This window comes from Echiichthys vipera, assembly GCF_963691815.1.
Source record: "Echiichthys vipera genome assembly, chromosome: 2".
NCBI lineage: Eukaryota > Metazoa > Chordata > Actinopteri > Perciformes > Trachinidae > Echiichthys > Echiichthys vipera.
The window spans coordinates 1,260,681-1,274,171 of NC_139827.1; the positions used below are offsets into that span (position 1 = coordinate 1,260,681).

Here is a 13,491-nt window from a genome sequence, read left to right on the forward strand (position 1 = left end):
CCCTCAAGTGCACTCTGACCGTCTGTGTTTATTTTTATCACCGTTTCAGCGGCGAGCAGCGCTGACATCAGCACAACGAGAGCGCAGTTAGTCACCGATGTTAGTGGGGGATGATTTTTACAGGTGATTCAACTATAAACACAAAACACACACAGAAAAAAACAGATGCAAAATCAGCACAAAAAGATGCAAAATGACTAAAAATAGATGCAAAACCAGCACAAAAAGATGCAAAATGACTAAAAATAGATGCAAAACCAGCACAAAAAGATGCAAAATGACTAAAAATAGATGCAAAACCAGCACAAAAAGATGCAAAATGACTGAAAATAGAAGCAAAACCAGCACAAAAAGATGCAAAATGACTAAAAATAGATGCAAAACCACCACAAAAAGATGCAAAATGACTAAAAATAGATGCAAATGTGCAAACGTGCTTTACTAAAGCCCACCTCTCCCAAACGGGCCGTGGACGGCAAGCGTGCCGCTCCTAGAAGTGGTACGGTTGCACTCACACTGGTCAAAGGAACCAGACTTTAGCCGTGACACGTGCTGGAGCACGGGACGGAGGCACAGCGGGAGGGCGCCCATTAGAGTCACCAGACCCAGAGCGTTGCGTCCTCTCTCCCCGCGGGGCAGAACCCTGATGTTAGCGACCTTCCACACCTGACGCCATCTTGTTTACGGCGCTTTATGACGCCGTGATGACATCATTCACATCTGTACTGCGTGTTTTTGATGACATCGTTTATTTCACGTGCACTTTAAATACTCAGTATTTCACGTGCACTTTAAATATTCAGTATTTCACGTGCACTTTAAATACTCAGTATTTCACGTGCACTCTGGCGTGTGAGGGCGGAGCCTCGTGGACTGAAATGATGGAAGCTCCTTCCTCCTCCTCATCATCGTCAGTGTAAAGGTGTAAATGTTCTGCATCCAGACACTTTAACAGGTTTCTACTCCTCCTTCCTCCTCTTCCTCTCTTCCTCTCCTCCTCTCCTCCTCCTCCTCTCCTCCTCTTCCTCTCTTCCTCTCCTCCTCTCCTTCTCTCCTCCTCCTCTCCTCCTCCTCTCCTCCTCTCCTCCTCCTCCCTCTCCTCCTCTCCTCCTCCTCCTCCCCTCCTCTCCTCCTCCTCCCCTCCTCCTCCTCTCCTCCTCCTCTCCTCCTCCTCCTCCTCCCTCTCCTCCTCCTCCTCCTCCCCTCCTCTCCTCCCCTCCTCTCCTCTCCTCCTCCTCCTCTCCTCCTCCTCTCCTCCTCTCCTCCTCCCTCTCCTCCTCACCTCCTCCTCCTCTCCTCCTCTCCTCCTCCTCTTCTTCTCCTCCTCTCCTCTCCTCTCCTCCTCTCCTCTCCTCCTCCTCCTCCTCTCCTCCTCTCCTCCTCCTCCTCTCCTCCTCCTCTCCTCCCCCTCTCCTCTCCTCCTCTCCTCCTCCTCCTCCTCTCCTCCTCTCCTCCTCTCCTCCTGCAGAGAAGGACGAGTCTCCTGTGGGGGAGCTGGCCTGGGACGTGGATCAGGGACTGATAGCCCAGCTCAAGGAGCAGTACAGGAAGGAGCGCAAGGGCAAGAAGGGGGTAAAGAGTAAGTCCTGACCCTGAATCCTCTCCCCTCACCCTGCTTTCACTTCTCTCTCTCTGTCTGTTGTTGTGTTTCTGTCGCTCTTGTGTTCAGGGTGGTGCGGCGCGTTACTGTCCCATGTGTCACTGACAGACAGTTTTTCTATCCGCAAAGAGCGACACGTCGTGCACGTACACACAGTCAGTGTCAGAGGTCAGCTGTGAAGGAGCTACACACACCAGGAGCGACAGCAGCAGGCGGCGCTGTAATCGACATGAACGTGCTCCCGCGTCACATCCACGTGTTCCTGCGGTATCCTGAGATTTAAGCCACGCACCGTAGGCTTCTTTCCCCATGCAAAATATGTGAACGTGAACCTTTCGCCGCCATTGTTTTAAATGTCCGCGCATGGTCCCTCCTTCTTTTTTCTACGTCCCAACAGGAAACAGGAAATGACCTCAGAACCGCCGTAGGCCTCGTGCTCGTACACGTGCGCACGCTCGTGCTCGTACACGTGCAAACGTGCTTTACTAAAGCCCACCTCTCCCAAACGGGCCGTGGACGGCAAGCGTGCCGCTCCTAGACGTGGTACGGTTGCACTCACACTGGTCAAAGGAACCAGACTTTAGCCGTGAAACGTGCTGGGGCACGGCACGGAGGCACAGTGGGAGTCACCAACGTCTGAGCAGCGCGGCTCGGCTGCGGTAGAGACCCACAGTGTTGCGTCCTCTCTCCCCTGATGTTAGCGACCTTTCTTGTTTACGGCGCTTTATGACGCCGTGATGACATCATTCACATCTGTACCGTGTGTTTTTGATGACATCGTTTCTCGCTGTGAGACTTTAAACATCCGCGTGTTCCTGCGATATCCTGAGATTTAAGCCAAACACCATAAACTTTGCAACAGTTCGTCCAATCCACATGAAACCGGGCTCAGTCGTGCCCCACGTTCCCCTGAGGCTCATGGTGAAACCTGAGGGTGATCGTCCACTTGGTGGCGCTGTTACGCAGTGATGAAAATGATGTGACACCTGTGGACTCATCCGCTCCTCAAAGGGGCCTCGTGGACTTACTGCGGACTCCTCCTCCTCCTCCTCTTCTTCCTCCTCTTCCACTTCTTCCTCCTCCTCCTCTTCTTCCTCCTCCACCTTCTTCTCCTCCTCCTCTTCTTCTTCTTTTGACCATTTCAACTCATTTCACTGATGTTTGTTTTTCTCCTCTTCTCCCTCCTCCTCTCCCTCTCTCTCTCCTCCTCCTCTTCCTCTCTCTCTCTCCTCTTCCTCCCTCTCTCTCTTCTCCTCCTCCTCCTCGTCTCTCTCCTCCTGCAGGACCGAACCGCTCTAAGCTGCAGGACATGCTCGCTAACCTGCGTGATGCCGAGGACCACCCGTCGCTGCAGCCTCCTGCGGCGCCCTCGTCCCGCTCCAGCGTTCCCAGACTGAGCGAGCACGAAGTGGGACGCCCCGAAGACGGTGACCCGCCCTCCTCCGCCTCCTCCTCATGTCTCCTCACGCTTCTCATAATGTTTGTTTCTAACGCAGCCGCCTGTTTTGTCCCGTCAGAGGCGATGACCTTCCTGCCGTCGTCGGGGAAGTCGTTCATACTGGGCCGAGTGGACGAGGCGGTCTCCAACGAGCTGGGACTGGGAGAACTGGCCGGACTGACGGTCGCCAACGAGGCCGAGAGCCTGGCGTACGACGTGAGTCAAACCGTTCCCCGAGGACTAGAGGTGTTTACAACATTCAAAACATTCAAAACATCCTGTTACAACGATAAACTTCCCTTAGGGCGCACTCCCACTGTCCCTCCGCACCGGCCAAAACAGGTTTTTTAGGTAAAGGTTTGACCAGTGTGAGTGCAACCGCTCCGCGCATAACTGCGGTCAGCTTGCCGTCCACGGCCCGTTTGGGAGAGGTGGGCTTTAGTAAAGCACGTTTGCACGTGTACGAGCACGAGCGTGCGCACGTGTACCAGCACGAGGCCTACGGCGGTTCGGAGGTCATTTCCTGTGCGCCTGTTGGGACGTAGAAAAAAGAAGGAGGGACCATGCGCGGACATTTCAAACAATGGCGGTGAAAGGTTCACGTTGGTGTGATGCGGAGGTGGAGTGTTTACTGCAGATTTGGTCGATGAAAAGATTCAAAAACAGTCGACAAGACGCACAAAAACTCTGAGGTCTACGGAAAGATCTGGAAACAAAGCCACGCATCGCCATGACGTCATCAATGCGTGTGACGTGTTACGGCGTGATGACGTATAGGCAGCAAGAAGCATTCTCCGAGGCCCAGGTAGTGTGAGTACAAACGGGCCTGGAGGGGGGGACAAGGACCCTAAAGCACGGGGCACGGGACGGAGGCACAGTGGGAGGGCGCCCTTAAAAACATGACACTGATCCGGCAGCACCACGCAACGTTTTCTCGCAGAGAGTTTCACGAGACGTCCTCTAGTGTCGCACTTTTATTTTACGTTAAAACGAAACAGACTGAAGCTTTGGACAGAGCCAGGCTAGCATCTTTGTGCTAAGCTACGCTAACTGACAGGCCGCAGTCTCAACGTGAACATGAGACTCTGAAAGAAAGAGAAAAAGATGTGTTTCCCAAAATGGCCGACTACAGCTTTCAGTTTTTCCATTAAAACTTTTCTTATTTCATATTTCAGGCTTTTATCAGATCATCCGGACGAGCCCCCACTTTAGTCATGACTCAGCTCGTAAAGAAGAAGAGCACACAACATAAAACCATGTGATTTTGGTAAAATAAGGTTATTTATTTAACAAGGAATCTCTTATCAGATTATCCGGACGAGCCCCCAATCAGAGGAAGTTCATACTTTTAATTTGTGATTTCCGTTTGTGTCACATCTAAATTTGCTTTTTCTCCGTAACATCGAGGACTTTTTTAGTCTCTCGTACAAAATCTTTGTTCCAGTTTTGTCAAATTCGTGTCGTTCTGGTTTAAATGTTAAACCAGAGTAAAGTGTAACAGAGACCCGCCCCTCCTCCAGATCACCAACAACCAGGACGCCCTGAGGAAGACCTGGAACCCCAAGTTCACCCTGCGGAGCCACTTTGACTCGGTGCGGAGTCTGGCCTTCCACCCGGTGGAGCCCGTCCTGGTGACCGCCTCCGAGGACCACACCCTCAAACTGTGGAACCTGCAGAAGACGGCGCCCGCCAAGAAGTGAGTCTAACACAAAACTCACTGATTCATACACTTTGATCCGCATCGACCCGAAACAGGCGAATTAGAAACAAACCTGTTTATTCCCTGTTGATCTCTCTCCTCCAGGTGTGCTGCGTTAGACGTGGAGCCCATCTACACGTTCAGAGCGCACAGGTGAGGTCCTGCTGGAAAAGGTTCTCTGTTTGTTATACATTTATTAAACACTCACTGAGACGTAGCGCTGAGACGTAGCGCTGAGACGTAGCGCTGAGACGTAGCGCTGAGACGTAGCGCTGAGACGTAGCGCTGAGACGTAGCGCTGAAACGTAGCGCTGAGACGTAGCGCTGAGAAGTAGTGCTGAGACGTAGCGCTGAGACGTAGCGCTGAAACGTAGCGCTGAGACGTAGCGCTGAGACGTAGCGTTGAGACGTAACGCTGAGACATGGCACTGAGACGTAGCGCTGAGAACTAGCACTGAAACGTAGCGCTGAGACGTAACGCTGAGACATGGCACTGAGACGTAGCGCTGAGAACTAGCACTGAGACGTAGCTGTGAGACATAACGCTAAGACGTAGCGCCAAGACGCAACGCTGAGACGTAGCTGTGAGACATAACGCTAAGACGTAGCGCTGAGATGAAGCGCTAAAACGTAGCTGTGAGACATAACGCTAAGACGTAGCGCCAAGACGTAGCACTGAGACGTAGCTGTGAGACATAACGCTAAGACGTAGCGCTAAGACGTAGCGCCAAGACGCAACGCTGAGACGTAGCTGTGAGACATAACGCTAAGACGTAGCGCTGAGACGTAGCGTTGAGACGTAGTGCGTAGACGAAGCGTTGAGACGTAGCGCTTAGACGTAACGCTGAGACTTGACGCTGAAACGTAGTGCTGAGACGTAACGCTGAGACGGAAACGAGAGAGGACAGCGGGCATGAAGACTGACGCTACGTTGCACCGTTCCACCCCTAACACATACATTTAAATATATATTTAAATACAAAAAAATAAAAACAATAACGTATGTTGTAGTAAACTGCCACAGTTTGTGACTCAGTGCAAATGGATAAAGACGTGTGCCTCCCTCCTGCAGCGGCGCCGTGCTGTGCGTCACCATGAGCTCCAGCGGCGAGCAGTGCTTCAGCGGGGGGGTGGACGGGACCATCCAGAGCTGGAACACCCCCAACCCCAACGTGGACCCCTACGACTCATATGGTACGCTCCGCCAATGATGACGGCCGCTTCAGAGTGTGTTTCCATTGACCTCACCCTTGTGTGTGTGTGTGTGTGTGTGTGTGTGTGTGTGTGTGTGTGTGTGTGTGTGTGTGTGTGTGTGTGTGTGTGTGTGTGTGTGTGTGTGTGTGTGTGTGTGTGTGTGTGTGTGTGTGTGTGTGTGTGTGTGTGTGTGTGTGTGTGTGTGTGTGTGTGTGTGTGTGTGTGTGTGTGTGTGTGTGTGTGTGTGTGTGTGTGTGTGTGTGTGTGTGTGTGTGTGCAGAGGCCTCTGTCCTGCGGGGGGCGCTGTGCGGTCACACAGACTCGGTGTGGGGTCTGGTCTACAGCTCGGCCCACCAGCGCCTCCTCTCCTGCTCCGCCGACGGGACGGTCCGGCTGTGGAACGCCGCCGACACCTCGCCGTCTCTCGCTGTTTTCAACGAGAGAGGAGGTGAGATGATCATACACACACACACACACACACACACACACACACACACGTCCAGGCACTATGTGGGACCTGGTAACTTGAGGCTATAGCCCCGGACCACAGTGATGAGCTCGGGGCAGCACGGTGAAGGCATTCAAAGGTCTTTTTTAACCACTAATGCTGCTGAAAATAACAGCAAACCTCTGCAGCAGCATGAGAAGAGTCCCTACACACAAAACAAAGCGTCATCAGCGTAGTTAGTGAAGCCAGAGTTTATTAAAGAGTGTTGCAAAGACTTACCTACTGGCCCCTGTACCAGCTCCTCTCATAGTAAAGTCCATTACAGTGGAAGGAGCCCATTGGTGCTAACCACTGTTAGCCACGTCCGGCTGTTAGCATCTCTCCTGGATTTCTACCTTAATAGTTGACTCTGTGAACTGTGAAATGGCGACTTTCAGTTGAGTGCGTCTGCGGTTTCCGTAGTGACCGCAGATGTTGAAACAGGAAGTGAATGCCTAGCTGTCCCTGTGCACGCCTCCTTGTTTAGTGTTTCATGGCAGTTTTAAACATCTCTGTCTGTCTGTCTCTCCGTCTGTCTGTCTGTCCGTCTGACCGTGTCTCAGAGCTGGGAGTGCCGACCTCGGTGGACCTGGTGAGCAGCGAGCCGGCTCACATGGTGACGTCCTTCACCAGCGGACACATCGGACTCTTCAACATGGAGACGCAGCAGCTGGTTTTGAAGCTGGAGTCGTCCGGACCTCCAGGTGAGACGGACTCATCGTCCCGGTCCGTGTTTCCTGTCCTCTCTCTCTAAACGCACCTCGATCGTCCGGGCTTCCTGTCCTCTCTCTCGTCCGTGTGAAGTGTCTCACGTTGTCGTTCTCTCGTCCGTGTGAAGTGTCTCACGTTGTCGTTCTCTCGTCCGTGTGAAACGTCTCACGTTGTCGTTCTCTCGTCCGTGTGAAACGTCTCACGTTGTCGTTCTCTCGTCCGTGTGAAACGTCTCACGTTGTCGTTCTCTCGTCCGTGGTAAATGTCTCACGTTGTCGTTCTCTCGTCCGTGTGAAACGTCTCACGTTGTCGTTCTCTCGTCCGTGTGAAGTGTCTCACGCTGTCGTTCTCTCGTCCGTCTCCGCAGAAGCTCCGTGTAAGATCAACAGAGTGCTGAGTCATCCCACGCTGCCCATCACCATCACCGCTCAAGAGGACCGGCACATCCAGTTCTTTGACAATAACACAGGTAACACCGTCACCGACAACAACAACAACACCGTCACCGACAACAACAACAACACCAACAACACCATCACCGACAACAACACCACTGGCAACAAGTACACCAACAACAACACCACCAACAACAACAACACTACCAACAAGAACACCATCAACACCGTCGCCACCACCACCGACAACAACAGCAAAAACACCTAAAGCAACAACAAGACCACCACTAACACCAACAACACGCTAACAACGACTACAACAACACCAAAATCAACAACACTAACAACAACAACAACACAGTCACCAACAACAACACCACCACCGACAACAACAGCGTCACCCCCACCACCGACAACAACAGCGTCACCCCCACCACCGACAACAACAGCGTCACCCCCACCACCGACAACAACAACAACACTACCAACACCAACACTACCACCGACAACACCAACACTACCAACAACAACAACAACACTACCACCCACAACACCAACACTACCACCAACAACACTACCCCAACAACAGCGTCACCACCAACAACAACAACACTACCACCAACAACACCAACACTACCACCAACAACACCAACACTACCACTTACAACACTACCCCAACAACAGCGTCACCACCACCAACAACAACAACACTACCACCAACAACACCAACACTACCACCAACAACACCAACACTACCACCAACAACACCAACACTACCACCAACAACAACAACACTACCACCAACAACACCAACACTACCACTTACAACACTACCCCAACAACAGCGTCACCACCACCAACAACAACACTACCACCAACAACACCAACACTACCACCAACAACACCAACACTACCACCAACAACAACAACACTACCACCAACAACACCAACACTACCACTTACAACACTACCCCAACAACAGCGTCACCACCACCAACAACAACACCAACACTACCACCAACAACAACAACACTACCACCAACAACACCAACACTACCACCAACAACACCAACACTACCACCAACAACACCAACACTACCACCAACAACAACAACACTACCACCAACAACACCAACACTACCACTTACAACACTACCCCAACAACAGCGTCACCACCAACAACAACAACACTACCACCAACAACACCAACACTACCACCAACAACACCAACACTACCACCAACAACAACAACACTACCACCAACAACACCAACACTACCACTTACAACACTACCCGAACAACAGCGTCACCACCACCACCAACAACACCAACACTACCACCAACAACACCAACACTACCACCAACAACAACAACACTACCACCAACAACACCAACACTACCACCAACAACAACAACACTACCACCAACAACACCAACACTACCACTTACAACACTACCCCAACAACAGCGTCACCACCACCAACAACAACAACAACACTACCACCAACAACAACAACACTACCACCAACAACACCAACACTACCACCAACAACAACACTACCACCAACAACACCAACACTACCACTTACAACACTACCCCAACAACAGCGTCACCACCAACAACAACAACACTACCACCAACAACACCAACACTACCACCAACAACAACAACACTACCACCAACAACACCAACACTACCACTTACAACACTACCCCAACAACAGCGTCACCACCACCAACAACAACACCAACACTACCACCAACAACACCAACACTACCACCAACAACAACAACACTACCACCAACAACACCAACACTACCACTTACAACACTACCCCAACAACAGCGTCACCACCACCACCACCAACACAACACCAACACTACCACCAACACTACCACCAACAACAACAACACTACCACCAACAACACCAACACTACCAACAACAACACCAACACTACCACCAACAACAACAACACTACCACCAACAACACCAACACTACCACTTACAACACTACCCCAACAACAGCGTCACCACCACCAACAACAACAACAACAACACTACCACCAACAACAACAACACTTCGTCGTATGACCGTGAGAGCTGCGGGGAGCGTGGGAGGAGCTTCGGAGGACGGGCGGGCGGAGCGTGGCGGAGATCGTGACCGTGAACGTTGGACTTTGGCTGGACCGGGTCCCGAAACCAACAAACCTCTGGATGAGACGGCGGACGGAACAGGAAGTGGCGACTAAATCGAACCAGGAAACTCTCGGTACATTTCAGTAAAGCTGGAATCTTTCTTCTTCTTCTCTCCACCGTCACCGACAACAACAACAACACCGTCACCAACAACAACAACAACACCAACAACACCATCACCGACAACAACACCACTGGCAACAAGTACACCAACAACAACACCACCAACAACAACAACACTACCAACAAGAACACCATCAACACCGTCGCCACCACCACCGACAACAACAGCAAAAACACCTAAAGCAACAACAAGACCACCACTAACACCAACAACACGCTAACAACGACTACAACAACACCAAAATCAACAACACTAACAACAACAACAACACAGTCACCAACAACAACACCACCACCGACAACAACAGCGTCACCCCCACCACCGACAACAACAGCGTCACCCCCACCACCGACAACAACAGCGTCACCCCCACCACCGACAACAACAACAACACTACCAACACCAACACTACCACCGACAACACCAACACTTCCAACAACAACAACAACACTACCACCCACAACACCAACACTACCACCAACAACACTACCCCAACAACAGCGTCACCACCACCAACAACAACAACAACACTACCACCAACAACAACAACACTACCACCAACAACACCAACACTACCACCAACAACAACACTACCACCAACAACACCAACACTACCACTTACAACACTACCCCAACAACAGCGTCACCACCAACAACAACAACACTACCACCAACAACACCAACACTACCACCAACAACACCAACACTACCACCAACAACAACAACACTACCACCAACAACACCAACACTACCACTTACAACACTACCCCAACAACAGCGTCACCACCACCACCACCAACAACAACACCAACACTACCACCAACAACACCAACACTACCACCAACAACAACAACACTACCACCAACAACACCAACACTACCACTTACAACACTACCCCAACAACAGCGTCACCACCACCACCACCAACAACAACACCAACACTACCACCAACAACACCAACACTACCACCAACAACAACAACACTACCACCAACAACACCAACACTACCAACAACAACACCAACACTACCACCAACAACAACAACACTACCACCAACAACACCAACACTACCACTTACAACACTACCCCAACAACAGCGTCACCACCACCAACAACAACAACAACAACACTACCACCAACAACAACAACACTTCGTCGTATGACCGTGAGAGCTGCGGGGAGCGTGGGAGGAGCTTCGGAGGACGGGCGGGCGGAGCGTGGCGGAGATCGTGACCGTGAACGTTGGACTTTGGCTGGACCGGGTCCCGAAACCAACAAACCTCTGGATGAGACGGCGGACGGAACAGGAAGTGGCGACTAAATCGAACCAGGAAACTCTCGGTACATTTCAGTAAAGCTGGAATCTTTCTTCTTCTTCTCTCCACCGTCACCGACAACAACAACAACACCGTCACCAACAACAACAACAACACCAACAACACCATCACCGACAACAACACCACTGGCAACAAGTACACCAACAACAACACCACCAACAACAACAACACTACCAACAAGAACACCATCAACACCGTCGCCACCACCACCGACAACAACAGCAAAAACACCTAAAGCAACAACAAGACCACCACTAACACCAACAACACGCTAACAACGACTACAACAACACCAAAATCAACAACACTAACAACAACAACAACACAGTCACCAACAACAACACCACCACCGACAACAACAGCGTCACCCCCCACCACCGACAACAACAGCGTCACCCCCACCACCGACAACAACAGCGTCACCCCCACCACCGACAACAACAACAACACTACCAACACCAACACTACCAACAACAACAACAACACTACCACCCACAACACCAACACTACCACCAACAACACTACCCCAACAACAGCGTCACCACCACCACCAACAACACTACCACCAACAACACCAACACTACCACCAACAACACCAACACTACCACCAACAACAACAACACTACCACCAACAACACCAACACTACCACTTACAACACTACCCCAACAACAGCGTCACCACCACCAACAACAACACTACCACCAACAACACCAACACTACCACCAACAACACCAACACTACCACCAACAACACCAACACTACCACTTACAACACTACCCCAACAACAGCGTCACCACCACCAACAACAACACCAACACTACCACCAACAACAACAACACTACCACCAACAACACCAACACTACCACCAACAACAACAACACTACCACCAACAACAACAACACTACCACCAACAACACCAACACTACCACTTACAACACTACCCCAACAACAGCGTCACCACCAACAACAACAACACTACCACCAACAACACCAACACTACCACCAACAACACCAACACTACCACCAACAACAACAACACTACCACCAACAACACCAACACTACCACTTACAACACTACCCCAACAACAGCGTCACCACCACCACCAACAACACCAACACTACCACCAACAACACCAACACTACCACCAACAACAACAACACTACCACCAACAACACCAACACTACCACCAACAACAACAACACTACCACCAACAACACCAACACTACCACTTACAACACTACCCCAACAACAGCGTCACCACCACCAACAACAACAACAACACTACCACCAATAACAACAACACTACCACCAACAACACCAACACTACCACCAACAACAACAACACTACCACCAACAACACCAACACTACCACTTACAACACTACCCCAACAACAGCGTCACCACCAACAACAACAACACTACCACCAACAACACCAACACTACCACCAACAACACCAACACTACCACCAACAACAACAACACTACCACCAACAACACCAACACTACCACTTACAACACTACCCCAACAACAGCGTCACCACCACCACCACCAACAACAACACCAACACTACCACCAACAACACCAACACTACCACCAACAACAACAACACTACCACCAACAACACCAACACTACCAACAACAACACCAACACTACCACCAACAACAACAACACTACCACCAACAACACCAACACTACCAACAACAACACCAACACTACCACCAACAACACCAACACTACCACTTACAACACTACCCCAACAACAGCGTCACCACCACCACCACCAACAACAACACCAACACTACCACCAACAACACCAACACTACCACCAACAACAACAACACTACCACCAACAACACCAACACTACCAACAACAACACCAACACTACCACCAACAACAACAACACTACCACCAACAACACCAACACTACCAACAACAACACCAACACTACCACCAACAACACCAACACTACCACTTACAACACTACCCCAACAACAGCGTCACCACCACCACCAACAACAACAACAACACTACCACCAACAACAACAACACTACCACCAATAACAAGACCAACAGCAAAAAAAACAACATGAACAACAACACCACAAAAAACAACAACACCGTCACCACCACAAACACCATAACCCACAAAGAAAACAGACGATTTTGTTAGTTTTTAATAAAATAATTACAAATATAAAGTTTACAAAGTCGATGAAAAGTGGAGATAAAATCCTTTAATCTGTAATTTTTCATATTTTCTCGTCGTCGCTGATGAAACTGTTTTTCTCGTGTTCTGAACTGAA

At 50.5% G+C, this 13,491-nt stretch overlaps 1 protein-coding gene across 1 annotated transcript in view; it reads left to right on the plus strand.

The window, feature by feature from the left end:
* Positions 1 to 13,491, plus strand: part of LOC310960892 (striatin-like) — a 31,921-nt gene that overhangs the window by 15,784 nt on the left and 2,646 nt on the right. Inside the window, 9 exon segments of the mRNA XM_083932730.1 lie at positions 1,469 to 1,579; positions 2,884 to 3,027; positions 3,118 to 3,254; positions 4,559 to 4,734; positions 4,843 to 4,890; positions 5,810 to 5,931; positions 6,212 to 6,379; positions 6,982 to 7,122; positions 7,497 to 7,598. Of these exon segments, the coding sequence (XP_083788856.1) occupies positions 1,469 to 1,579; positions 2,884 to 3,027; positions 3,118 to 3,254; positions 4,559 to 4,734; positions 4,843 to 4,890; positions 5,810 to 5,931; positions 6,212 to 6,379; positions 6,982 to 7,122; positions 7,497 to 7,598 (1,149 nt within the window).